This window comes from Aulonocara stuartgranti (genome assembly GCF_965226115.1).
Source record: "Aulonocara stuartgranti genome assembly, chromosome: 14".
Lineage (NCBI taxonomy): Eukaryota > Metazoa > Chordata > Actinopteri > Cichliformes > Cichlidae > Aulonocara > Aulonocara stuartgranti.
Window position 1 is genome coordinate 8,993,631 of NC_138950.1, and position 27,459 is coordinate 9,021,089.

The 27,459-nt window shown below is 39.8% G+C and overlaps 1 protein-coding gene and 1 long non-coding RNA gene across 2 annotated transcripts in view; one reads left to right on the plus strand and one right to left on the minus strand.

The window, feature by feature from the left end:
- Positions 1–27,373, minus strand: LOC309687513. The gene is made up of 3 exons (XR_014270788.1): positions 27,300–27,373; positions 1,790–1,856; positions 1–1,693 (listed from the first exon to the last, which is right to left on the minus strand). It is a non-coding gene; the product is annotated as an uncharacterized lncRNA (long non-coding RNA).
- LOC309687498 (protocadherin-16-like) overlaps positions 1–27,459 on the plus strand; it is a 76,970-nt gene that overhangs the window by 34,935 nt on the left and 14,576 nt on the right. The window contains exons 3-7 of the mRNA XM_082502515.1: positions 23,810–23,998; positions 24,696–24,927; positions 25,060–25,296; positions 25,397–26,425; positions 27,250–27,437. Of these exons, the coding sequence (XP_082358641.1) occupies positions 23,810–23,998; positions 24,696–24,927; positions 25,060–25,296; positions 25,397–26,425; positions 27,250–27,437 (1,875 nt within the window). The remainder of the gene's footprint in view (positions 1–23,809; positions 23,999–24,695; positions 24,928–25,059; positions 25,297–25,396; positions 26,426–27,249; positions 27,438–27,459) is intronic.

Here is a 27,459-nt window from a genome sequence, read left to right on the forward strand (position 1 = left end):
TTGATTTTCAACCTTGTTACAATTGTATAAACTCTGCTTTATCTTATGTACTCTATTTCCATTGTTTTACTCTGTAGTAAGAAAAACTGTAATTAGATGTTAAAATTTGTGCTTGATAGTTTTTAATAGAATTGTTTCTTTGTTTCATTCTTATATGTCATGATTTTGATAAATCCTTATATGAGATTTTCACATATTCAAAATGCGTATTAAACTTGTAGGCATGTTGATTCATGATTTTCAAGGCGGGTTTGTCGCACATATGGTCCTGTGTAAAATAATGTATGTTGCTGAACTCATTCTAGGTGGTTTTGTGAGACAGGAGGTATCCTCCTCTGTCCAATGTGTTGTCCAGACAAGGTGTGAAAAGAAATTTTACAATCGGAAGTCTACAATCTGTGTCCAACGTTGTCAAGATGAGAGTAGTGAATAGGTTCTATTCCCCCGGTGGTCATTTTTAGCTCACAGCGCACTTGTGGTGGGATAAGCACGTACTGCTCAGCTATGACCTACTGTTTAAAATCTACTTCGTAAAAATGTCAGTTAGAGGAAAAGCATTTATCATTTCCCTGAGTCCAACCAGAAAACACATTAGAAACAAATGGTAAGTGGAGAGAGCCTCACACTTAGGTTATGTATTCAACACTGCAGGGAAGGTATAAGCACAGCTCAACTGCTAATATATCTAGCGTCCCTGCTTAATCTAAACAGCTGTACTAGTTAGACGATGACACAGAGATGTGTTGAAATAGGAATGTTTAAAACAGAACTAAACAACTATAACCCAGGTGTGAAATTGATGAGTGTGACTCTGTGAAAATGTTTCAATGAGCTGAGAACATTTCAACCTATGCATGGACTCCTGAAAAACACAGAACCTGGTGGGAGAACATTTCTGGTGGACGGTTAAGGGCAACAAAGTCTCGCAGGTGTTGTGTTTTTAGTGGCAGATGTGTTCACACCTTAAGGTCTACCCAAAGTCCTTACATGTCACAGTAACATGTTTTATAGCTAAATCTAAGACACGTGTGACATATGTTTAAAAAAAGTGGGAAATAGCTCACTTTTTGCAAGTCATTTAAAAAGTCTCTTTATAACAACAAACTGCTTATGAAAAGTCAGATAAATAGATTATATTTTGTCATGTGTGAGACATGTAAAACATATGAACATAGCAATTGCAGACTTAAAAACACATCCTTATCTGCACATATCAGTTTCAGATTTTGACTATATTAACTTGTACAGTGTAGCAGGTAAAATAAAAAACAATAAGCCAACACACTGTCACACACAGTATGCCCCTGCTTTGCTTAAAAATAATCCGAACAGGGCTTAAAGCTACACGCCATTAATTTACTAGATCAAAGTGGCTACGAAGCCGTTTCTTCTCGTGTATGTGTCAAAGTCACTTAAAGATAAACAATTGTCACAGCTAATGTGCCTTGTTCACCAATTTCCAAATAAAACAAAACTAAATACTGCTGTTTAATGTAAACTCTATCTGTCTGTGGTCACAGACATAATCCTTTTGAGGCTTGCTGATTTACAGCACTCTAAAATAAATAACTGTACCTACTGTGTTTGATATATATCTAATATAGAACATACTGTACTGCTTGTGAGATTCAAAAGATATGGAATGCTTCATGCAGGAGTTGTTTTGGGGGGGATTTAGGATCATCTTTCACGCCTGTGGTTTGAGCATAAAGCAAGAAAATATATATTTTTTAAAACAATAAAACTTACCAGCTTCTCCACATTATAATACATCTATTATATGTACAACCTTATCCTTCTGAGGGGTTGCACGAGGCATTGGAGGCATCCCAATCAGACAGGTCACCAGTCAGTCACTGGGAAAGAAACAGAGAAGGACAACATTCATGCTCACATTTACAACCATGGACAATTAGGGGTCACTCGTCTTTGGAATGTGGGCTAACTTCTGATTTCACTGTCACAACCACAAGCTCAGTATTAACCTTATAGATATAACATATGTGATAACAAAAAAGTAGTATGTGCTTTGCTTGCTTTGTTGATTTTAAAGGTAAAAATTAAAATGAAAGCTTTGCATCATGTAGTTACGGTACCGTAACTAAGTTTACTAGATCAGTTTGTGTGTTTGAAACTGGCTCATAAAACTCGGAGACTGCCTGCTGCAGAAGTGGAGAGTGATCACAGGCCACACACTCAGTTTCATGCTGCCTGTTCCTTCAGCACATTTCCTCACTTTTCTATGTTCATTGCTAATATTGTCATTAGGACCAATGGAACGGCCGGCTAACATGTTTTCACAGCCGGCATGTGACATCATCACATTTCAAAAGCACCTCATAAACCCAAAGGCTGAGGTTGGTTCTGGGAAAGCTTATAGCCACCCCTCCTCCCACCTAGTCATTGTCTCTGCACTGACAGTGATCTAAGAGAGCATGAATGATGAAAGCAGGTGAAAGCAAAGTATAAAGTAAAGGAGATTTAGAAATACTTTTTTAAAACTACATTTCAATAGTTCTGCCGTATCTGTCTTTGTAAAGGTTAACGTTTTCTTCTTCTTCCTTTTTTCATACAATCCTAAATGTTCTCACTGGGCACACTCTGTGCCAGGCTCTGCAGTGGGGAAAAATTATTAATTTTTTCTGCCATTAAAGAGTTTCTGGAATGTCTACAAATAATCCTTCCATTATTTAAAAAGAGAGAGCGTAAGAGAGAGAGAAAATCCACCTCAAACAAAAGGGGGGAACAAAATCAAACAATAAAAGCTCATAAAAGACAAATCTGTGGTCAGCCAAAAGGTTTTATGTCAGTCCAGAATCACAATACCCAAAACTTCTTATGTGCAAAGTGTTTTTTCCAGCAGTATTGTCCTTTAAACCTTTAAGCAAAGGCCACACAGTGTGCAGAACAAAAGGGGAAATATCTGTAAAAGTGGCACTTTGATCTCCAAAGCAAGCAAACTGTTTCCCCACAAAACTGCTTAATGCGGCTAAAAAAAGCAAAGGCAATAATGGTCATCCACGTGCACTTAAATAGCTTACTGGCTTGCTGAATGATGTGCACATGGTCCAAACAGATGCCGATTTAATTTCTCCTGAATTAACGATCACAAAATTTTTTGACTCATCATTTTCAGTTTCTCACTTTAGAATTAAATCAATACAAATTGCTGGTATGGGGATTTTGATCTGAAGCTTAATTTACATCTTTTGGAATATTTCATTACTGCGCTCTTTATCTTAGAGGAAAAGAGGAAAAATTGGCCTGTTGGGCAGAAAATTCAAGCTTTTCTGATTTAATTTAAAATGTTAGGGGAGTAATAGTCCTTTTGCGTATTTAATAATGATCATCCAGTCCAACTTTAACCAATGCATCTGTTATTCTTAGTTTTACTGGTTCCTTACTCTGAAACTTTTCCTTCTGAAAGTGGAAATCCCTCTGAGAGGTGGTTGATCAGCTTATTGTACACTACACACAGAGCTCGTTTCCCCTCCAAAGAATCTATCATGTGACATCTGAATCCTAAACCCATCAAATGAGCTTAAGATATACTGGCGAACAAAACTTGGAGAGATCCCATGACTTGCCAGTAATCCAGAGTCCCCATTTCCCTTTGGCTTTTTGGATTACAATATGTTTTCTTTGTGCCATTTTTCCTTTCTGCTATTAACACTTAAATGTTCCACAAGGCCTTCGGTTTCTTTATGAAAGCCACAACTAATCCCTCATTACTCCACATTCAGGCGTTTATTGAAATGTTTGCAAGCGTTGTATGTGGTCTCACTGGATTAGTGGATTCAGCAGTTCACAGCTGAGAATTTTACACATGCATGTGTGATGCATGCAGGGAGATAATGCTTCTTCTTATAGCGGCTCTTTGCAATGACCTGTGCCATCTCGGGTTCTGTTTTATATTCTCCCAGGAGTCCCTGCCATCATACTGGTCTATGAAAGTCATGGCCCCAGTTTTGTGAGATGCTGCAACTGTTTGCACTTGAAGGGGATAGACCTTAGTGTGCTGATGTAATCTATCAAAGGGAAGAAAAACATTGTATAGTTGTTAGTGAATGACCCCAGTGTCAGAGGAAACTGGGAACAGGGGGATAGAGATTTTTTTTTCCAAACTTTGGCTTTTACTTTTCCCCACTCTTTTCCTCATAGTTTTTTTCCCCAGTTTCCTTTCTTTGTAAAAGGGTACTAAAATTGCCTCCGGGCTCATCATACAATGCAGCCTTTCACACTTTGAGACAAGTATGACTGGCAGATATAAGTTGCTGTTCAATGTTAAACAAAACTAGTTGACAAAGGAAGATTTGAGACAAAAGAAAAACCCTAAGACTAAAATCCATGAGCACGTGGCCACATAATGGCTCTGCATTATCTTGAGCATTGTTGGTGTTTTTTAATGTGGCTTCATTTCTCAACCCAGTGAGTCCAATAAAGACAAAACGTCAGCAGTTTTTTTAAACCATAATGGAGTTCAGACCATACTTTTACTGCCCTGCTAGTGACTAATGAGTCTTGAGGTCAATAGATTAAAAGAATTTAAGATTTCCATGCCACATCCCTAATTTGATGATTTCCCACTGAAAACTAAAACCAGAAGCTAGGCTACAAAAATATGGGACCAACACTAAAGCTTTAATGTCTCTAAGCTCTTCTGCATTTGTTCTCAGGCATTTGTTGAGTTTTCATTAAGACAGTTATGACATAAGGAAGGATGCCATGTGCTCTGTGTCTCCAGCACGTTTTTCTCCATCTGCTGTACTCAAGTGATTCAAACTCTGCTTTTTACATCCCTTGACCCTGCTGAGTTGAAATAGATAATGCATTTTTATATATTTATTTTCAGAATTAAAAAAAGCAAACTTAAATGACCCTTCACTTTTATGTCTCAAATGGGGGAAAAATAAATCTCTCTTACTTTCTTTTCATCTCACCCAAAATGATTTTTATTTTTATTGGGTTACTTATTTGTTTAACCTTTCAGCCTTTCTTTTCTTGTCTGGCTTGCTTAGAGCTGCTTGGTCACTGGCATCGGTTCACCCACTATCCACTAAATCACTAACCCCATGGCAGCCTCGCTGATTTCGTCTGGCGCTTCTCCCACTTCAGAGAGACACCAGAAACATTAGACAGGGGTGTGTCTTTGAGTCTTTCAGGCAGTTTATCCTCCTTACTACAGGACTTAGATTGCTTAGTAGCCCTTGTCATTAAATATTGTGCCCATCACTTTGATCTGGTCAAGGTCTGCCTTCTTCCTCTCTATGTTCTCATCCACTTTGATGACCTCTCCTGTATTCCTATACTGAAATATCACTATGACTTCTGTTATCTCCAAATGAGGATACGCCTAAACTTCTAGACTAACACTGAGCTTGAAATATACTGACAGTTTTATATCAGCTATGGGCTTTGTAGAAGTACAAAGGAGCTTCTTACATGCTTTGACCATTTTTCATTGAACAGGTGCTGAGAGAAATGGTTCAGATTTTTTCCTCTAATATAAAAACCATATGAGGATTAATCTGTAGTTTAGAAATGGACACATACCTGCATGGAAACATACATTTGATCAGAGTTACAGTGTTTTGCAAAAGAACAGAAACAACTAAATGACTGGTCTGGAAAATGTTTTCATTCAGCAACTTATTTCAGATATTTTGTGAGTAAAGTCAATGCCTGGTTTGCTTCCTGTGAAGAGGCACATTTAAAATTAAGCAATGCTCCAAACTATCTCATTAAGTGGCAGCAAACTTTTACTCCATTGCAAAGCTGGACTCTTTTGGCTCTTGGCTTTTCTTCACATTAAATAATCAGAGTGCAGCTAGCTTGGTAAACAAGATTAAAGAAGATAGCTTTATATGATTTCTGGCTATTAAAGTAAACATTTACTTCTTTCAGCTCACAGTCAAATTTGGCTTCCGTTCAAAACAGATTTCCACAGCACGCGGCCGATCTTTAATCTTTTTCCGTGTTCATTTCAGAAGTACTAAGTGTACCATCGCATCTTTACCACCCTCCCCTTCATGCACTTGTATAGAAAAGGAAGAGTAACGGTGACCTTTGACTGTTGTTGTGTCTGTTAGGTCAGGCAGTCCTCACACCCTGTGACACATTCCACTCCTGCCAATAAATCTTCCCTCATGAATCAAACTTTGATTTATTTCCACCTTTGTCATAGGGTCTAGAGTCAAAGTGCTCAACAGAGAGTCAAAGAGGTTAGTACTCGGGGTCTCCCAGCAGGATATGATACATTATCACATCCATTTCCTGTAATGTCTGTTAAAACTGCTGTAATGGGTTAATTTGTTTAACTATAATGTGTGTGTTTGAAAGCCTAATAATCATGGTTATAAACGACATGTTTAACTCAACAATAGCACGTGCAGCACACAGGAACTCATGTAGAATAATGAGCTTCTTAAACAGGGCTACATGTAATTGCAATCAGAATCAGCAGTGTGACCTGCTGATTGTGATTTTCTTTCTAAGAGCTGGAATTAACAGCACGTACAAACAAAACAAACAAACAAACAAACAAACAAACTTTTCTTCAATTCAAAATTTTACTTTCACAGTTAAAGAAATTGTTTAATTTTACAATTTCCCCCAAACTGTTACAGGATCCTCTCACATGGAAGCAACTAGAAACAAATGTAAGTTAGTTGGATCATTTGCCAGCATGTGTATAACTTGACCACAAAGCTGGAGATCAACCTTTTGTTTTTCACTTGTATGTACAATATTCCTCATAATTTTTCTTTCTCCTTTGCTAATACCAAGGCTGCTGGCTTATGACTGGCTTTGTTAGCTTCTTTAAAATGTCCATGTTCAACCAGATAAAGGTGACTTAAGTGTCTGATTAGATTTGTTGTTTGGAAGGTTTTCATAGTGTTCCCCTGGTTCGATTGGGCAATTTTTGTATCACCACTCAGAGTGAAGAGCGCCATACTAACAACATGTTAGTGTGTGGCTGTGCGTGTGTACACGACTATTTGTTCAGCTCATAATCTGACATATGTGATCCTGACTGGCTGGTCAACAATCCTGGACTCGAAATCAGGCAGTTCTATCTAGTCATCATGTACATCTCATAAAATACAATTTTTAATGTTTGCTATGTTTATTGGTCAAATATGCATGATTTTCCATCCAAATAAAGACATAAGCAAAAAAATATAACCTGCTTATATTCAGTACTAACAATTTTTACCTTTGTTAAATGGAAAAACTTGATATTGTTTTATAGCTGATGAATTTTGTCAAGAAAAATTAAGCAAGTATAGTTTAAAATAATGTTTGTGACATATGATTGTTGGGTTTTTCTCTATATCTATTATTGTATGATCTACTGTACAATATAAAGCGCCTTGAGGCGACTTTTGTTGTGATTTGGCGCTATATAAATAAATCTGAATTGCATTGAATTTAATTGAATAGCAGGGCGGTAGTAAAACTTAGATCAGCTATAAACTATGTGCGCCTGTTGGACAAAAAATGCTATTTAAATTTGACTGTGCTGCATTATTTTAACATTCTGTTTTAAGCATATCATTTGAGCATAACATGGCACGCATTTGATTTAAAAAAAGATGTAAGTTTCACTTGTTTAAAAACGAATCTCTGTCTCAAAAAATTGAGTGGATCAGCAATACTGAAGTTACAAGAGTATCAAGTAAGCGAGGAGTAAAGAGACACTGACATCAGCACAGAAATTGCTTGGCTTCCAGCTGGAAAGATGTCTGCTGCTAAAGGATTCTCCAGAGAATGGCATCCATAAGAAGCTGGCAATGATGAAGCTGTGCTGGCAGCTGATTATCTGTTTTCACACAAGAAAGGATTTGAGACTAACCATAACCCCAAGACATGTGTTTAGCTCAAACATTGTCCTACCATAGCCAAACTAAAAGCAAAAGTTCACATTGAACTTGCTGAATGTGTCTGCAGATAAGGAGATGATAGATGACGACCCGTTTACCTCTTCTGTATGTGTGATGCATGCATTTAGTTCTAATGATTTTCCTCTACCATGCCCCTGAGGTCACTTAAACTCAGTGCAGTTTGTTCAGTTTGTTATATAATTTTCATCACTCATAGAACAACTAACCACAAATTGAGATTAAATTAAACGCCAATGATGGCTGGAAATGGGATTTCAGCGTATTCAATGAAGCATTGACTCCAACAACTAAATGACAGAGAGTGAATGCTGCAGAACCGTAGCAAAACATATTAAAGCATGAAATAAGATGTGGGTTTTTTTTCTTCACTAATAACCGGGTTACTGTTTGTGGTTTATTTGAAGATCATTTGCTGGTCTGAGACTCTCTGTAATATCATACCTCAGAACATCAGAGGAGTCTTTAATTACAAAGTTCGAACAAAATTTACTTGGATCATGGGAGAACGCAAAAGACTCCTGGGAGCAGTTAGGTGCCACTTTATCTGTGATTTATATTAGCCTTCCTTTTTTCCCTATGCCGTAATTCACCTATCTGCGTCAATGTCACTGTTATTGATGGAGGCTCTCACTGACACACCAGTGGCGGGTGGCTGGATAGCAGATGAAAGAGGGAATAGATGGTTGCCAGGCTGAAGGTCACGAAAGGGCAGCTGGACATTTGGCTGACCTGCGACCCAGAACCTCACATGTTATTCAGAACTTTCTGTCTGTTGGGATCAGATTAGGTATGCTTTGTACCCCTTTGTGTGTAAATCACACACACATGACTCTCACAAACACCATCTTGTGTTGTCTGTATAGGTGGGCTGGGACACTTGAGACCTCTCAATACTGAAATCTTGCGAAACTTATCCAGTCTTGTCATCAACATGTGCTGTTTTTTCGTAACACAAACAACACCAGAAACACAAAAAACAGAGAACTCTTTTAGAAGCTTTGTGAAGCGTTACCGCCTCAAAAAACACAGATAAATTGTGGTTTCAGTTCTTATTAATTCACAGAGGATGTAGCCTGTTTGTTGACAGGAAGGTTTTGACTTCAAGAAGCAGAAAAAACAACTTCATTGATTTATTTGTTTATTCAGTCAGTCGTGTTTTTCATGTGTTTTCCTTTTAGGTCAACAAAGGTTTTTCAATATCATTGGCCTATCTTTAGTTGCACAGTTTTTCTTGAATTGAAAACAGCTCATTCGTTTAGTAGACACAGAGTTTAGCAAAGCATAATCAAAAATGTATGTTAGGTGAAGTCCCTGCATACGGTCAAAAAAAGAATTTTCTGATGTAATCATACTCTATTTGCAGTACTTTGCAGTTCATAGTTATCTATGTACATACGGTGCAACTGCCTGATGACTAAAGCATGCACCGCATTACTGCAACGGTCGTGTTTCGGTTCATGAAAGCTTAACGGGCCAGTCCACCTCTCCAGTATTTCATATCTGTACCTCCACTGCCACCATCAATAACAGACAAATAACATTTTGCTGAAATAATGTCATCACATTACGTTATGTGCCAAATTGTTCCACACTTTTTAAATGTAAACACAAACAGGCAAATACCAAGTTCAAAACAGTTCTCTTGTAAACAATCCCTACACGTGCGTTTCTCACACTGTACACGGAGAGTACGTTGTTTATTTTATTGTGTCTTGCTGAAAAATGGCAGATGGTGGTATTATACTAAACACAAAGTGAGCCGAGGCTGATGGGAATGTTTTTAGTTTCTAAGGCATTTGGTCGTGAATCAAAGCTTTGAAAAAAGGAATTACGAAACGATGACGCTAGAGGAAAACAAAACAAAAAAAAATCAAAGGATCACCAAAGTTGCTGTGATTTATCCTTTGGGGAACGTGAATGTCTGAAGTAAATTTCATTGCAATATTTCCAGTCCTTGTTGAAATATTTCTCCCAAAACCACAAATGTGAGCATGAAATATGATGAAGTCATTAGAATTCATCACTGGGGAACCAAAAATGTCTGCACCAAACTTTGTGGCCATCCATTAGTGGTTGAAATATTTTATAATATGTGAAAAATTTGACCTGTTTGTGGCACTGGAAGTATCAGGTGACAGAAAAAGTCAAAGAATCACAAAATTCAGTGCGAGTCATCCTCTGGGACTCCCACTGGAACATCTGAGTCAATTTAATTTCAGCCTATCTAGTAGATTTAGAGATGTGTGATTTAGGTCACGGTGATGGACTGAGACATAAGTATTGCTACTCACATGGCTAAAAATAGTAAATGCTGCATGTTACAAAAAGGGGAAAAGAAATATATTGTGCCTCTGAACAACCTGCCTTATAGGTGTGCCCAGGAGAAGAAGCATGTTTCGCCCATCAGGGCCTAAGTTTGTGATATCGCTCTCTTGAAGTGCTGTAAGATGTGAGGGATTTTTACCCGGACAAGGCGATAATACCCAGTGACCACAATAACACACACATTTTTATGTTTTGACTTTGGATCTGTGAGAGTAAACTTTTGAGGCCAAATATGGGATCAGTTTTGGAGAGAAAGAGAAGGAAGGCCCAATTTCACAGAGCCTGAAAGTGGAAATGGGTCACATTGATCGCATTTATAAAATATGGAAAATCTATTTTTTCTTTAGCAAGGTTAACTGTTAATGATTCTTCTGACTTTTACTATGAATGTGACTATTTGTGATGCTCACAGGGTAAAACAAAGACTCAGCAGCTGCATATCTTTAGGTCTGTAGCAGTGCTTTTTTCTGCCATGTAGAAATAAGGTTTTAATTAAAAAAAATATTTGAACATGAGATGAAATGTGTGTTTCAGCAATTTTGGTGTGTGGATCCTTTTATATTGTTATGCTCGAGCAATTCTAAAATCAAACAACAGATACAAATGTAAATTTGAACCTACGTGCTGATGTTATTGATAGAGTAAAATGTCATTCCTGAACCACTTTCCACCAACTTCACACAGAGGACATTCTCTCAAACAGCTGTGTAAGTAATTAATATTGAAGCACATATACAGACACTTGATGATAACAACCCCATCCTATGCAGGTCTCATTACCAAGCGAAAAGCATGAAATGTAATCACTGAACTGATTTAGGCTTGCCTGGAAGTGCTCTTGAGTAGTGTGTGAAGTGAATTTGAGGTGTGTTTAAGTATACTTTGGGGATCATCAGGGGAAGTCAAGGCCAAAACTTGGCTTTTGGGTAACCCAAACAGGTTTTTATCTTTCAAATAGATGAAATATGTCGGATCCTGACTTGTGTGTGTTCCTTTTAAGAGCTTGCGTGAGTGTAATCTTGTGGAGGGCATGTTTACTGTGGAAGTCTCTTTTGCTCTGAGAAACAACTGAAGTGCTCACTGACTACCTTATGTATACTCGGAGGGGATTGTTTGAAATGAATCACATGAAGAAGGGGAGTAGACATGTATACAAGATAAAATATAATTATCCTATCACCTAAATATTTTGCTGAGAACTAAATAAATATGCAAGCGAGGAAATGAAACCCACCTATGGCTTTGGAGGCTCAAAAGAGTTTATGTGAAAAGAACTCCTCATGAATCAGAGTGAATGCATCAGATGGTAAATTTGCAAATATTGCATTCAACATATATTGAACATGCCAACAGTAAAGGTGCTCTAACGTAACACAATGTATTCTGGTTTAGGAGATAACATAGTTTTACGTGCATGTGGAAAATTTCATTATCACATTTTCCAGCAAGTTTAACGTCAGGATAAAAGGTGTAACGATGACATGCCGCCAGTATCTCTATCCATCTGTATTTGACAGAGCCAGAGTTTTATGCGAGGAACAGCTGTTGTTTGTACTTGGCAGGAAACTGTTTGGAAAGATACGGTACATAATGCGTATGTGTTTGTGTGCACTCATCTGGTTATCGGTACATGATTCTCTGTCCACTCCGGATGAATCTGTGTTGACTCGCAATTATGCGACTCAGTGAAACAAAAGAAAGAGATCTAAACGTTGGCGTAGCTCTTTTGACCATCTGCATTGCTGGAGTGTTGTCATTTTTGTGTGTTTCCGAACCAAAGATGACTTGCTTCAGTGCAGGGCTTACAGTTACACAGAATTTACTGGAGAAACAGCTCGCACGCCAGAGCCCAGCCTGAGCAGTCTTTGTTTGTTTGCAGTGTTTATCAGTCAGTGACAGCGTGTGTTTATATGCATGGTTCCAGTAGGCCTTCATGACCCCAATGCCCTGGCTCACCCCGTCGCCACATCCCCACCTCCTTTTTCTTGCATTCGAGAGCACAACATTAGAGAGCAATCCAGTTCTCCTTCCTCAGGACTGATTATGTCACTACATCATGAGAGTAGCACTGCGAAACAGCGGCTGCAGGGGTCGTGCTTGTCGGAGCTGGGTTTTAATCTCTACTTTTAATCAACAGGCTTACGCTAACATACTCGAATATTTACGAACATGATTGAAGTCATCACGTTATCTGAAAACTCATTAGGACAAGCAAGAGTGTCTCTGGAAAACTGGCAGAAAAAATGTGTGGGGTAAGTTACGCGTTATACGCCTAAAGTGCAAACGAACGGCCGATTACTTGGTTGTTGTATGTGGGAGGCAGCCACATTAATTAAAACTAAGTCACATGATATGCTCGACAACTGGGATCCATGCAGCTTAAAAGGATGCTGAAAATGTCACGTATGCTGTGTAAGAATGGTCTGTTGAAAACATGCACCGTATTGATTAATTAAGCCCACGCTGACTTATTTGTAAGTCAAACATTTTTATGATTTGTTTTAAACAATATCAATCAGACATTCAGCACAGTTACACTGAAGCTTTGAGTCTCTTAGGACATTGGGTGACTGACAGAGAAGTTAAGTAAACATTAAGTGAAATGCTGGTGCATGAGAGCATAATTGAGTTAAATTAGCTGCAGGAGAGTCCGTCAGCTTCATCATTATGTGTAACTGCCGCTGCCTGGGCGGCTGAGTAATGACATCAACTGTCATGAAGTGGAACCAGTGCTTAACACGTTTAGAAAAAATGAAAGCTCCATGCTTTTCATCTGTTAATATTATACTCTCTATTAAGCCAACAGCCCCTTTGTGTAGTTCTGCCACCAAAATAACATAGGATATAAAGTTTGTTGATGCTTAAAAAACATTTCTGCAAAATAAGTGACAATTTTGAAAACTGTATATAAAAAAGATTTTGCGCTTATTTTACTACAAATATAGTATTTTCCTGTAAAAGTAGGTACGGGCTTTTCTAGCCATCAGCACGTTCACAGAAGAGAGGCAGCGCTAGCACCTCGCAACTTTGAGTTTATTTGTAAAACTGGACAGGTCTAGACTCTTTACATAATCAGCTCTGCCTTCTAAACTGTCTGTTTGAATTACTGTTTTCAGGTAGAAATTACAATGGCAGTAGACTGTCAATAAACATCTTTCGAATTTCATGACTTTGGAAACCTTTACTCAAAATTCAACCACCTAAAAATGCCAGTGTTTTTTTGGAAGCTTACTCCTCTGCTGCTGTGCGTCTCCCATTTCCTGCCTTCTGTAAGATGAAAGCGGTTGAGAAATGAAGTTTTGGTATTTTATTAGAGCCCTACTGGTGCTGCAGAGCACTAAAAGAGTTGAGTCCATGCCACACCACAGGTATGGCTCCCTCTGCTGCGCTAAGAAACTCCACCAATCAATCCCAGTCTTACTCTGATTGCAGACTTAAGCACTGCCTCAGGGACAATACTGTAAAAACATACAAAGTGTATGTGCATATTTTTGGCTACATGTCTTTATCAGCGTCCATATGTGCCACATAGCCAGCATCTGCATGTCATTCTTTGTTCTTCCAGCAAATCCCACTTTAAAGATTATTAAAGTAGAAGAGAAGGATCTGTTGTATGATCAGCCAGTGCACAGGAACAGTTTGAATCGGATCTGTCCAGTGTGTTATCCATTATTTGTGATTCATTCATGTTCTGATTTATGTTAAACACTGATGGTTAAAATTAGTTTGTGGTTTCATGGTTCTTCCTCTGAGTGTCTCTACTGGCAAATTCAAAACCACGTCAAAGATAAAGAGTTCATCGCCTATAAGATTCCGGTCTTTGCAGGTTCTGGTCTTTGTTGGCATTTGTATTTACAAATTTTCTGACAGCTTGATCAGAGGAATGTAGCAGCCTGTGCTGTAGACCTGGCTCACACATAGAGTAGAGCACAAACTCTAGCACTGAATAATCTTTATCTACCTCATCAAACAAGCTCGTGGATCTCTGGTAACCAGGTCCAATTTGGCTCCGCCACCGCATCTGTGCTCTGTTTGTGCATGCCATGCTCTGTGGGCATTCTCCCACCCACTGCAGGCAGCTGTAGTACTCGCCTAACCCACATCAGTACTCCTGCACCCCCGTGCTGTGCATGGTTCATATTAGTTCCCCTCCCACCTACTCAGGCCCTGCAATCCGCCGCCCGGTCTGCCTCAGCAGACCAGAGCTCAGCACTGCTATTGGAGGACTATGGAAGGGATGACTGGCTGAAACAGAGCCAAGCGAGAGCCTGACAGGGTTCACTGTGGGTGTTTGATGTAAGGTCACCTCCCCTTGTCTTGTGAGAGTGAATCTTGCTCAGCATGCTTCCAGAATCAGTTCCAAACTGGACCTTGAGAAGGTCTTGGTCGCTAGGTGAATTTTTTGTGGGGTTACACAGTTCAGTGAAAATGCATCCACCACACTATACAGTCTGCTTTGGAGCTAGAGCAGGCTGTCTACAGAAGGTTGGAGGTTTGAGGCCTGGTTCATCTAGCCTGCCTGTCACAGTATCATTGTGTAAGAACTCCGAGGGGCCACTGGTGCATTCACTGGAGTGTGAGTGTGTGTGGGAATATTAGAAAAGTTGCTTAGGCATTTAATAAAGCACTTTATCGAAGGTTTTGCAGTTAAAAGTGCTAAAGAATTACCAGTCCATTTACATATATGTTACTGCTGAATAAGTCAAATTTTTATTAATTTAAGAATTTTATTTTTGCATTTAGTCGATCAAAAGATAATAAGAGCTTCTTTTGGCTACTCCCTTATCCATAAGGGATTGCCACAATGGTTGGATCCACATATTTGGCAGAGATTTTGGATAGTCCTCGTTATACAATGTGATAACCACTAAACTACAGAGCCAATTCATATAAAAAAAATCCACAATATCTCCAAAGCAGCTTGTGGCAAATAATTTCACAGCCACTGAAATGAAACTAAGTAGAAGACAAGCTCCTCCAGTTAACTCGTCAACATAGTGATTTAACAGGCGACTAACCAGCATTCACAAAGAAAAAAACAAAAAAAAAAAAGTCAGGTTTGTTTCTCACATCTGACCTTTGGAAAAATAAACAAGCTAATGTCTTGAGCAGGAGCCCCTCAGATGGAGCCTCTGTCATTCCAGGTGGCCAGGGGTTAATGCCACGCCAGCAGCATGCTTACCCACCCAGTGGAGTTTTTGTCACATTTATTTTTCTTGCCAGTGCAAAGCCTTCTCCAAGAACTGTCCTTGCTATCATGTGGAAGAAGTTTGCAAGCTGTGGCAAACGCTGCACAAAATTCAAAATTCCTCCCAATTTCTAAGCCTAAATCAATTCCAGCAGCATGTTTGGCATGTAGGCCCTTCCCACTAATTTGAGCAAACCTTTTCACACATTGCTTTTCAAATTTTAATGAAAACAATCCCTTTTCACTGAGAGTGGACTTTATTCAGAATATATTTTGAAAAAGAAATGCAAATCAAATTTCTCAGTTGAACCTTTGGGGTCAAGGCTCTCACTGGATAGGTTAGTACACACAGGAGTTTAAAAAACTTTAAAAACACTTGGAATCACATTTGTTCTTGACAACCTTGGATATGCTGGTAGACAAAGTAGGACTGTGCAGAAAGTTTTTACAGGGCAGCTGTCGGTGTGTACCTGTCATACTTCCTCAGACTTTTTTGTCATCATTATTGTGTTGAGTTTCTAGTGTATTAACTCGCACACATGATTTAAAAGCTGAAAAATAGTATTGCATGTCTGTTCTTAAATAGCCCTCCGTTTCCATTATTTCTATTAGCTGTACCTTTTTTCTTCAGCAGCATAATACCTCTCCTCTCTGTTCGTTTGGCCTTTTTTGGGACCTGTCTCTCCTTAAATGGTTAGACGCTTAATGACTTCCAGATGCGAGGTCCAGATGAAAGACAGACGCTTCAGTTTTAAATGAAAGTCTAATGAAAAAAAATGTAGGCCACCTAACAACTGAACTTTTTTCACAACTGCTAAATTGCAAAGTACAAAGAGGGCCTGAGTATAAAATATGGGTATTGCAAGTTTTTTGTTTGTTATTTATTTAGACTCTACATTGCTTATGTTGTTTGATTCCTTCTTTATAAATAAAAAAAGGAAAAATGAGCCATTGTAAGGGTACTTGTTTGTTTGAGCTTCATTTTGGCAAATTTATGATAATGTATCCTAAGCTTTGACCTGATTACTAGGAGTTATGTTTTGAAACTCTGTGGAGTCTTGTGGGTTAAGTTTTTAGAATTATAATACCACAGAAAAGATTTATTTTTTAAACATTACTGGTCAGCAGTCGTGCTTTCTTCCAGAGGAATCGCATTACCTGTTCTCTTTTTTTCTTATACTAAGTAATCTAAAAGTCTATAGTTTGTAGGTACAAAGTGCTATGCTGTGATATTTACTTGCCTTTATGCTGCCATACAGATTCATCACTCCATGAGACCTAATCATACTGATTTTCAGTTCAGGTGTTGTGTAATTTGGCATTGCTCAACCTTTTCTCCATTTTCCCTCCTTAAGCATGTGCTCTTGACAGCCACCCTTCCATTCACACCATTTCTGATGAGCCTTCAGCCAACATTAGATGCTCCTTTGTTAGGCAAATGTGTTAACCACTACACTATAGAACCATTTTATTTTTAAAAAAAATCCACAGTATCTTCAAGGCAGCTAGTGGCAGGCAGTTTTTCAGATACTGAAGTGATTAAACTGAGCAGTAGACAAGGTCCTCCGTCCTTCAACCGAAGTGTCAGATGCATCTCTCAGTTTCTGCCTTTGCTGGATTTTTTTCCTGTTTCAGATACTATTTATCTGCTGTAGATATTTTTTTAGGCCTGCCACTTCTTTTGTTCTCCACTTATCCAGGAGACACTCGGGTAATAGCTCTTTGTGAATCACCATAAAAAAATACATTTTTATGCCTGTCAAACTGTGTTATCTTTGGCATTTTTCATAAATTCAGCTAAAGAATCTGGAGCAAACTATGTGTTTTTGTAAACGATTCCTAGCCATAAAGTGCCTAAAGATGCAATTTAAAATTGGTTCTTTGCTATGTTGTCATTATGTATAGACACAGCAGTGATTCACCCCTTAAGTTAGGTGCCTTTTCTGTACTTCTATGACTTGTAGGTTTCTTAACAAACCAACATTCCTCTGCAAACACTCAGGTACATTGAATGGACTATAAAATGAGTGAAAAAGCAGCCAATGCCCACAGGGATCTTTGAAAGACCCTCAAAAAGGAGGACTATCACTTAAGGAGGTAAAATATAAAGAAATGAGGCTTGCTCGAGAAAGAGAACTATGATTAGAAGATACATTGCCAGTAACAAAATTTGTTTGGGGAATGTGGATGCTCCCAAATCATTTCTGGAAAATTACAATTACATGGAATTTTTTGAGACGTGACTTCTACCTGCTTTACAGACAGAACTTCTGTTATGATGTTTCAACTTACCTGCTTTAAGTACTGTAGTATTATAGTGAGTGATGTAGGAAAGACTCAGAAACTTTACTTTTCCCTTGTCTGCAGTCTAGCTCTAAGTGTCCTTATATCCCTCCCCTTTGTTCCTTTGCCAGCTATGTGCTCCATGCAATATAGTAACCTGCTGCCCTGAACCTAGCTCCTTCACATTTATCCCTCTCTGCGCTTTACTCAGACAGGGATAAAAAGCAGCACTTCATGGAACCACTGTTGATTGGGAAATCAGTACTTCTGATTTTTCTTTCTTTTTTCTGAGAGAGTCTAAAAGTAGGCCCAGTTAGAGCCATAATCTGGCAAAATACTGCTTCACTGCTGCAAACCAATTAAACACAAATTTATCTGTTTTTTTGCAGTAACCTCAAAGCGTACCTGTCATGTTTACATTTAAGCATGCGTAAAGGAAATATGTTAATCATCATCTGCAACTCTCGTCTGCTCGTATATTCCCCCTTCAAAGGCAGTTGGAACCTATTACCTTTGTGAAAGGATAGCTCTTGATTATATGACTTGGCAACTGGCAAATAGCATGATATTTTTTGGGGGGGAGAAATTGGTGTGATTAAGATGGTTACTGACTTTGACAGTTATATCGTGTATTACTGGGATACCCAGTATAGCAGATGTTCTTTATGTGGACAGAGACAGCATATCTGGATATAGTTCATGTTTAAGTCATGCAGTAATGCTGAATGTTATGTGAATTTCAAATGCATATAAAGTATATAAAGCTGTTGTGCGTAATTATAAAACTATTTGATATTGTTGGTGCCAGTACATTGATGCTGAGGTATAACAATAATTAGGAGTTGATGTAAAACATTATTCCCAAGGAGTTGTATCTAAAGTCATTCCTACTACAATGCAATTTGTGCGGCTGTCAAAGGAATCTACTTCCAGCCCATTTTTTCTTTGCTTTTTACAGCAAAAGCAGTGAGGTTTGAACATGTGGTTCTGGGTATTAATCCTTCAGCTCCACTTACAGACTTTTGTCTTACACTTTCTTCAAGCCACTATTTAGCTTTTTTCCTACATCAGCACTGGTGTCTTGGAGGCTGTTGGTGTTTCTTGGCTCATTACTCCTGCAAGGGCAGTTGGAACCAATTACTACAGTGAAAGGACAGTTTTATTTCTTTGAATTCAATGTGGATATTAATGCTGGCCAGAGGGTGACTCTTGATATATTTGATTACCACTTATCTTTACTGTTGAATCAGCACTAAGACAAATATTTGTACTGATGAAATATCAGTTTATAAGCTGTTATTAACTTTACACAAGTTCCCAAAATGCTTAAAATACACAGGACAACAACTCCTCTGTTAAAACAAATCGTTTAACCAGTCCTGGCGTTGCTGCAGCTTTACAGTATGGTACCCTGATTGCAGTGTATTAGGGATACCATGTTTCTGCCCTGCTTTGTCATATTCAGACCTTCTCTGTGTACATATGTGGAACACAATGGGGCAATATGGATGATACTCTGAGATACTTGATATATTTCATTGCCTTTATCACACTTACACAAAAACAGCTAGACGTCACAGGCCACAGTTTGGCAGTATTTAATGTCACAATTTTATAGACCTTACACATGTCTTAAACTATGCTGTGAAGGTTTCAGCTTTTTGTCTCATGAGTAATCACTGAAATCTTTCACATATGGTTGGTCCTAATCCAGACGGTACAGGCTGTGCTACAAATGTTTAGAGTTTTGATATATTTGTCAACAGTGAGCGGGCTTCTTCCTTCCACTGCCCGGGTGTGGTCTTTGTCTGGCTCTTTGGTGTGGTGGGGGACATGTCACAAAGTCCCTGACCTGCCCATCTGCTACTTAAGCGGCTATTGAGAGAGGCCTTTAGGAGGTCTCCACCTCGTTTTCCTCCTCTCTGCTCTCTTCAGAAGTGATGCCAGGACAATAGAGGCAGAGCAGTGTGCAGGGCTTCGCACCAGCTGTGAAAGCTCAAAGCATTTCTCAGTCCAGATTTCTACAGCTCACCCACTCGTTTTACTTCTTTGAGCCTACTCTTTCCTCTTTGCCTCTGCTGTCTTTAATGATCTTGTCACTTTATCAATCTATCACATTACCCTGCTGATTGCTCCTGTGTGAGTCCTGCTATTAAGAGCTTAACTTGTCATGCCTGTACAGCTGTCATTGAATATTATTTTTGAATGAAATTCACCATGTTGTGGTGAAAAATGCATGTGATTGGGTCTAATATTGTTCTAAATCTCACTGGGTTGTCAGAAACTGCGGCGTCACTGCTCTGAAAGTTCCACATCATAAATATGCCTGCTGAAATCTATGTAGTGGGTGGAGTACTAATTTCCCTTACCTTTTATAAATCTTCATCATTCACTAAACAAGGTCCCCTTTATTCTAAACCTAAGGATGAAAACTTTTTCCTTTTTAACATCCACACAATATTTCTTTAAGCCCACGCCAACTGTCTGGCCAACATATGTAAGTAAAAGCACTACTCCAGAAAGATAAAAGAAAGCTCAGTCATAAATATGAGCTTAAGAGATTTAGAAATGTCATCCAGTATTTTCTAAAACTGTTGCTGTATTTTGTTTAATTTGGGCCCCTGCTGGTTTTGCTGCATACTAATCTGTGTTTTGTATGTTTGCAATGAGAATACAAAAAAATATTTGGAGTTTGATGTCATCAGAGTTCAGAATTAACTTGATCTTGCTGTCTTGCTCTGCAAGCATCACGAGACTGTGATGAGCAGTCGCTTTATTCCCAATGTTTGTACGTTTGTGTCTTTGCTTACGCATCTAAGGTACACTCACAGGACTTGTGCATGCAGAGTTTGATTGATGTGTGTGATGATTTCCCAGTTGGCAAACATTTACATGTGCACTCCGTCATTTGTGGCCTGTTTGGATTGGCAGACTTGCGGTCCTGATTGGCTGGTTTTGCTGAGGAATACGTGAGATGGATTTGTTTGACTGGGCACTCTAAAATACGGGGTGCGTGAATAAAAACTACATTGCCTTCAGTTCACCCCTTGTTGGCTTCAGCGGGCCCAGCTTTGCATCATTCACTTACTCACTGGTTTTTGCACTAGTTCTTTCCACGGTGTGGTTTTTATGCACGGCTGCACAATGAAGGTCTAGCGGGGAGCACTAGCTATGGACAAATAAGGTCACACATACATATGTTTGCATTAACCTCATACATTTATGATCAAGAACTGAAAAGCCACATTCAATGATTAGAAAAGGCATTTTGGGAAATTTCACATCCAAAAATAGAAATCACCCAAATCCTGGCCTTCTGAAAAGAAAATAAAGGCCAGGCTCTTTCCCAGACCACAGTATTAGGATATTAGACGGCCCAGAAAACAATAGAGCAGGAAAAAGCCTCAAGATCATTATTTCATTTGGACATGTTATATATAAATATACAAAATCCTGTTCTCTCCTGTGAGTTCTGTTCTCTTGACTGGACAGTCAGTCAGTCAGTCAGAAAGTCTCCTCTGGAAGTCTCCTGGAATCTGATGGGAGAACCACAAAGTTCCCCAGTTATCTTTGGATTTGTCCAGCTTGTTTTACTAAGGACTCAGCCAAACGTTGCCTTTCCCCTGCTGATAAGACAGCTCCCATCATTCCTCACTCACATACATGAAGTGTAGGGAGAATACTGCTGGCTGCTGGTGATGATCTAAGCTTACTCTTGCTTTTGAACTTTAATCCAATAAAAATAAAGTTTGTGTAATACCTATACACTCCAGAGGAGAGAGTACAAAGTCACTGGGAAACTGAAACAGAGGCACCTGATATTAGTGATGGATACAGCATAGTGGAGACTGGTATTTTTCTATGCTGCATTGGGTGGAGAATTCCTATTTATATCGAGCAGATGTTAAATGACTTGTCTGGTTACCAGTTTTAAAATTTACAATATGTATATGTGGTTGAGGTTAAGCCTTAATGTGCTTTCTGGAAGTTATATATAGTATAAAAGGTTAGAATAGAATGGTAATTAAACCAAGAATGCATGAAAGGGACATAAACAAGTATGAATAATGCATGTCTCCTCGCTGTGACACCAGTGCAGAACTGTAACATTATGCAACGTCCCAAAAGAAAAGGCTTTTATTTATTACTTTTTTGAATCTAATTTTGTCTGATGTTTTCTGGCTTATTCATCTTAATCTACTTTTATTTTTAGTTTGTAATCAGGGACTTTGAGCAGCACACTGGCTCATTTTCATTACTGACACTGGGATTGCCCAATCAAATGTCTTAATGTGACCGTCCCCTCCCCCACCACTGCTGTGCGCTCATGCAACAAACAACTGTAAAAACGGTAAAATACTGTAAGTAGGGGTTTCAATTACCCAGTTTATTGTGCCACGCTTATTTTTTACAATTTGCTGGTATTTTTTTTTAACTCAAAAAACAGCCTCATTTCATTGTGAACTGCTGTTTAGCCTGAATAGACTAAAAAAGCTCCTGTTGCCACCTTACTGAAAGCATTTTTTTCTTGTCTTTTCTTTCTTTTTCATACACTGTATGTAGGTGTACTTTTAAAAAGTTTTTATAGAAGGTTTTGCCCAAAATGGGAAAAAAAATCATAGCTTCTACAATCAGTAAAGGTTTTTGAAGGTTCAGTCACAAGAGAGGAAATGTGTTCTTGCAGATCTGCTGGGAAATGCTTGTTGCATATCTGCTATCTTTTTCTTTAACAACATTCAGGTATTCACACCAAGGTGCTCCTTCAGTTTCCCCCCAGCTGACACTCATCACACAAATATGAGTAAACCAAACACATAAATCTTTGGGGTTGTTATAAATAACTTGTCCCCCCCTGCTAAATGATAAAAAGTAAGCAACAGCTTTTGCACATTAAAAGAGTAGCTTTTCTCGTATTGCTCTTGGTTTCCCCTTTCCTCGTGTGGTTTATTATTCTTCTTCTCTTTGGCTTGCATCTCTGCCAGCCTTACGACTCTCTCACTCCAACACCCCACTCACCCTCTGTTAGGAGTTACAGTCAAGAGGGCTCTCTGCTGAGTCCCCCGTCTGCCATCTGCTCAGGAAAGAGATGAAGGCTAAATTATTGCAGACAAACCTTCATCACCTCAAGTGAATGATTTCCATCCATTCACAGCCATACAAGTAACATCTTTTTTAAAAGTCAGGATTTGATAATAACCATGGCTTGCCTTATTTTTCTTGGCGATATTTCTGATGAGTGCTCCCTCTTTCACAGATGAGGTTCCCTGCTGCTACACGTTGGAGCACCAGACCATGAGCTCAATTTTATTCCAATTAGTGTTTTTGCTAAAAGGATTCATTTATAAAACATGGAAGGAAGAAGAATTCTAATCAACTTGTGAGGTTTAACCCTACTCTAATCTGCGATCTAGCACCAACACTTGCAAACAATTATGCTGCTCGTACCCAGGGGTTGATCTGATTGGTGTGTTTGCCTTGTGCTGTCTTGGGAGATCCAACAGTAATTTAGCTGGCTTCTTGGCTGATGGCTTGGGAGCTACTTTTATAGCTCCAGTGGTTCTATCCTTCTCTAAATGTGCAGCATTATTAAGACCAGACTGCAACCAGGACATCACATCAGGTTGTAATGCGTTGCACTAAAATATAATGTGTGGTATCCCACCATTGCCCAGTCGCTCTTGTCACTGTCCTTTGCAGACACACACTACTCTAGAAGCAGGCAGTTTCTCCCACTGGCAGGCCTCCCAGAGCCTGTAGAAGTCATCCTCCTTCCTGCCCCCCCCACCCCCCCACCCCTTCATTCCCTCAGAGCTCTTTCTGCCAGAGGGCCTGTTTGGCTCATGTTCTGGCTCGGATAAACAATAAAGAACGGATCCAAAGATGCTTTCAAAGGCACCTGGTATGGTGCTCCTGTTTCAGTTTGTGGACTGTCCTGACTCTTACAACTAATAGAAATTAGTTTTGATCTAATGAGGATTTAGAGTAACGTAATTGAATATGGAAACTGCTGAGTTTATCCAGTGAGATATTCCCCTTCCAACTTAATAAATTTTAATTGTAATGTGCAATGTTGGACTGTTTAACCCATAGCATGTTTTCCTCTCTGTAGGTGACTGCGGCAGATGCAGACAGTGGCTCCTATGGCTTGATTACCTATTCTCTTGGCTCTGGCATTAACAGCGCTGTTCCCTCTAAATTCACCATTGGCAAGGAGACTGGCCAGATCTGCACTACTGCTGCACTAGACAGAGATCAAGGACCAGCCAGCTTCGACTTTACTGTTACTGCAGTAGATGGGGTAAGCCACCGCCCTTTGAAATCATGAATCCACAGAGCTGCAGTATAATCCCATAAACACAGCAGCCATGCTTTTCTTATAGACAGGAGAGCAGAGATGTGGCCAACTGTGCAGGGAAAAAAATGAGTTTTTGAGTTGTCCCCCTCCCAAGTTTGAATAGTTCTCCTTGGTAGGTAGACTTAAGTTAGTACAGCATCCTGTGCACTGACTGCCAAAAAATACTTAAAGAAGAAAAAGTTAAAAATGAAAGAAAATTACTGCGGGCATGTTAAAGCAATCAGAAGGAAAATACCTCAACTGTCAGGCAGTAATATTTTAACAAGTTGGACTGCCGCCTTCCTCGTTTTTGCCACCTGGTCCAAATGAAAAGCCTGCACTGTATTTCTGCAAATGAAAAGGCTATGAAACAGACTTGGGTTGCAGCAAGCCCTCTCACCCTCCACGGGTCATGACATATTGCTCTTTCCCAAGGGAAACTATCAATCTGTGTCCCTACGCGAACCTCCTGGGACTATATTTTAGAGGCTACGCCATACATCGAAATCTTAACTGGGTTTACTGCTGGTTTTTACTTCCACCATTAATGTGGTCTATGTGCGCTGTTAATGTGGCCTAAATCCTGCTTTCAGGTATGTTTTTACTGTTCATGATTTAATATGTGAAGGTATAACAAAAGAGCTTTTTGTTTCCTCTGCAGGGTGGACTGAGCTCAGTGGCCTATGTCAGGGTAGATCTGGTGGACATTAATGATAACAGACCTGCTTTCTACCCTCTCAGTTATGCTGTTAGTTTGAGCACACAGAGTGCCCCTGGGACATCTGTTGTCAGAGTGACAGCCTATGACCCAGACTCAGGCAAGAATGGGCGAATTACATACAAAACAGTGCCTGGAGGGGCTTCTCCATACTTTACTCTCAACAAAGACACAGGTCAGTGTAAATATTGTTCCCCATTCCTGCTCTGGACTTTTATAATGATTTACAGAAATAATTCAAACAATTTATGATATTGTGTGATGTCAAAATTGCCTGTTAATGTATTATCTTTGAATCCTTTTATAGGTGTGATCTCACTGTCTCGATCTGTCTATGGGAAGGCCAACTCTGTCGTTCCAATGGTTATCTCTGCTCAGGATGGTGGTGGTCTTGTTGCCTTAGTGAATGCCAGAGTTAACATTAGTGTGGTGGCAGGTTTAGTGGCTCCGCCCGTGTTTGAAAAGACTCAGTATTACTTCACCGTGTCAGAGGACGTCCTGCGCGGGACTGTTGTGGGAATCGTCCAGGCCAGCAGTAAAACAGGTGCGGACTACAGACACCTTAATCTGACACTTCTTCTGTAAAACCCCCCCCAAAAATGTTATAATTCAGTGACCTGTCTTTGTAATTTTACATCTTTCAGGCATCTCTAGAGATATTTCCTATACCATCAGCTCCGGAGACCCTGCAGGCTACTTCACAGTTGATCCTGACACCGGGGCCCTAAGGACCAGTCTTCCCCTGGATCATGAAGCCCAATCAGCTCTTGATTTGGAGGTGCAGGCCCGCAGCGGCAACCCTCCTGCCTTTGGCCAGACCCGTGTCCACATTACCATTGCAGATGTCAACGACAACCCACCTGTTTTCCTGCCCTCATCCTCAGAGTCCCTGCTGCTGCCAGAGCATACAGAAATGGGCACAGTAGTTTATCGTGTCCAAGCTGAGGACAGAGACTCAGCAGTCAATGGACAACTCACCTTTGACCTTTCTTCTTCAAATGGACTCCAGAGGATTTTTAGCATAGAGCGCAGCAGTGGAGAGATTCGATTGGTAGGGAGCCTCTCTTATGAGAATGCCCCCCGTTATGACCTCCAGGTTATCGCCAAGGATAGTGGAGTACCCCAGCTAAGTGCCACCTTCATGCTTGTGGTTCATGTCCAGGCAGAGAACGACCAGGGTCCTGTGTTTGACACCCTCACATACCGCGTTGAATTAAAAGAAGGAACTCCAATAAGCACACGCTTTCTGCAAGTCAGAGCTTTGAACAGAGAAACACCAACCTCTGGCCACGTTGCTCCCCTGGCATATCATTTACGTCCAGATGGAGATGCTGCAGGTTTTGGCATTGCTGCAGACAGCGGCTGGCTGTTTGTGAAGAGTGCCCTGGACAGGGAAGTCAAGGACATGTACCTCCTGACAGTGTTAGCCAGTACAGGCCATGGACAGTTAAAGAAGACAGGCAGTGCCACAGTGCGGATATCGGTGACTGATGAGAATGATAACTCTCCTCGGCTCACGCAGGAAAGGGTCTTCATGGCTGTGAGAGAGAACCTGCCTCCGGGAACAGGCTTTGGTCACGTGTTGGCCACAGATCGCGACAGCGGCCCCAACGGACGCCTCGCTTACCGCTTTCTGCATCCTGACCGTCACTTTCAGATTAACACCCACACAGGTTAACTGAAAATTTTATCCACTGAGATTAGTCAGTTAGACTTAAGTGTTAAAATGTGGCTTGATTAGTTTAATTTTAATAAGCAACCATATAAATATGCATATTTATACAAAAAAGGTAATGAAGGCATAAAAATTTGATTTGCCTAAAGAACAGAACAGGCATGCAAAAACATTAGTTCACCAGTGACAGAGGAGATAAGATGAGAAAGGAAGCTGATATTATTTGTTTAATTGATCTCCAAGGCTTTGCAGAAGATCAGCCTTTGAAGATATTGGCACATGCTTGACTGGAAATTTTTAATTGATCAGCTTAATTATGTCCATTTTATCTGTCTGTAAAATTGTGTTATGGTCAAACTAAGCTCAAATAACCAAAAAAATAAATTTTTCCTGAATGAAAAGCATGTGGAAAAACACAATTTAGTCAAGTCAGAGAGACATCTCTAAAAGATGAGAGACTGAGGTTGCCCCTCTGCCACTGTCATAAATTAGTTAGATCACGGTGACAGCAGCACTAAGCATCCTGCTGAGTTCTAATTGGCCTGCTGAGCCTGCTAGTCTGTAGGTGGAGACTCGGGCTCTGATTTGTGATCAGCTTCTAGCAGAGTTGTGAGTCTCTAGAGCATCTTCCAACCTCTCAGAAATCTTCTGTTTGTGTGTATGAACGTGTATCCGACTGTGTACGAACAGATCTGCACACTGTTCATGTCTATTACTTATGTGTCACTGATCAAAGCCGGCTGGCTCTTAAGACTCATCATTATTCCAGTGGACTTGTGCCTGTGCATAAAATCTCTCTCATTTATCTACTTGTGTCCCCAGGTGAGATCAGCACAAGGATGACTCTGGACAGAGAGCAGCAGTCTACTTACCAGCTCTTGGTGGTGGCACAAGACGGAGGTTCACCCCCTCGTAGCGCCACAGGCACCGCTTTCATCACTGTACTGGACGAAAATGACAACGACCCTGTTTTCATCCACAGTCAGTCAGGGAAAAACATCATAATTCAGGTAATGTCGAAAGAGCACAAAT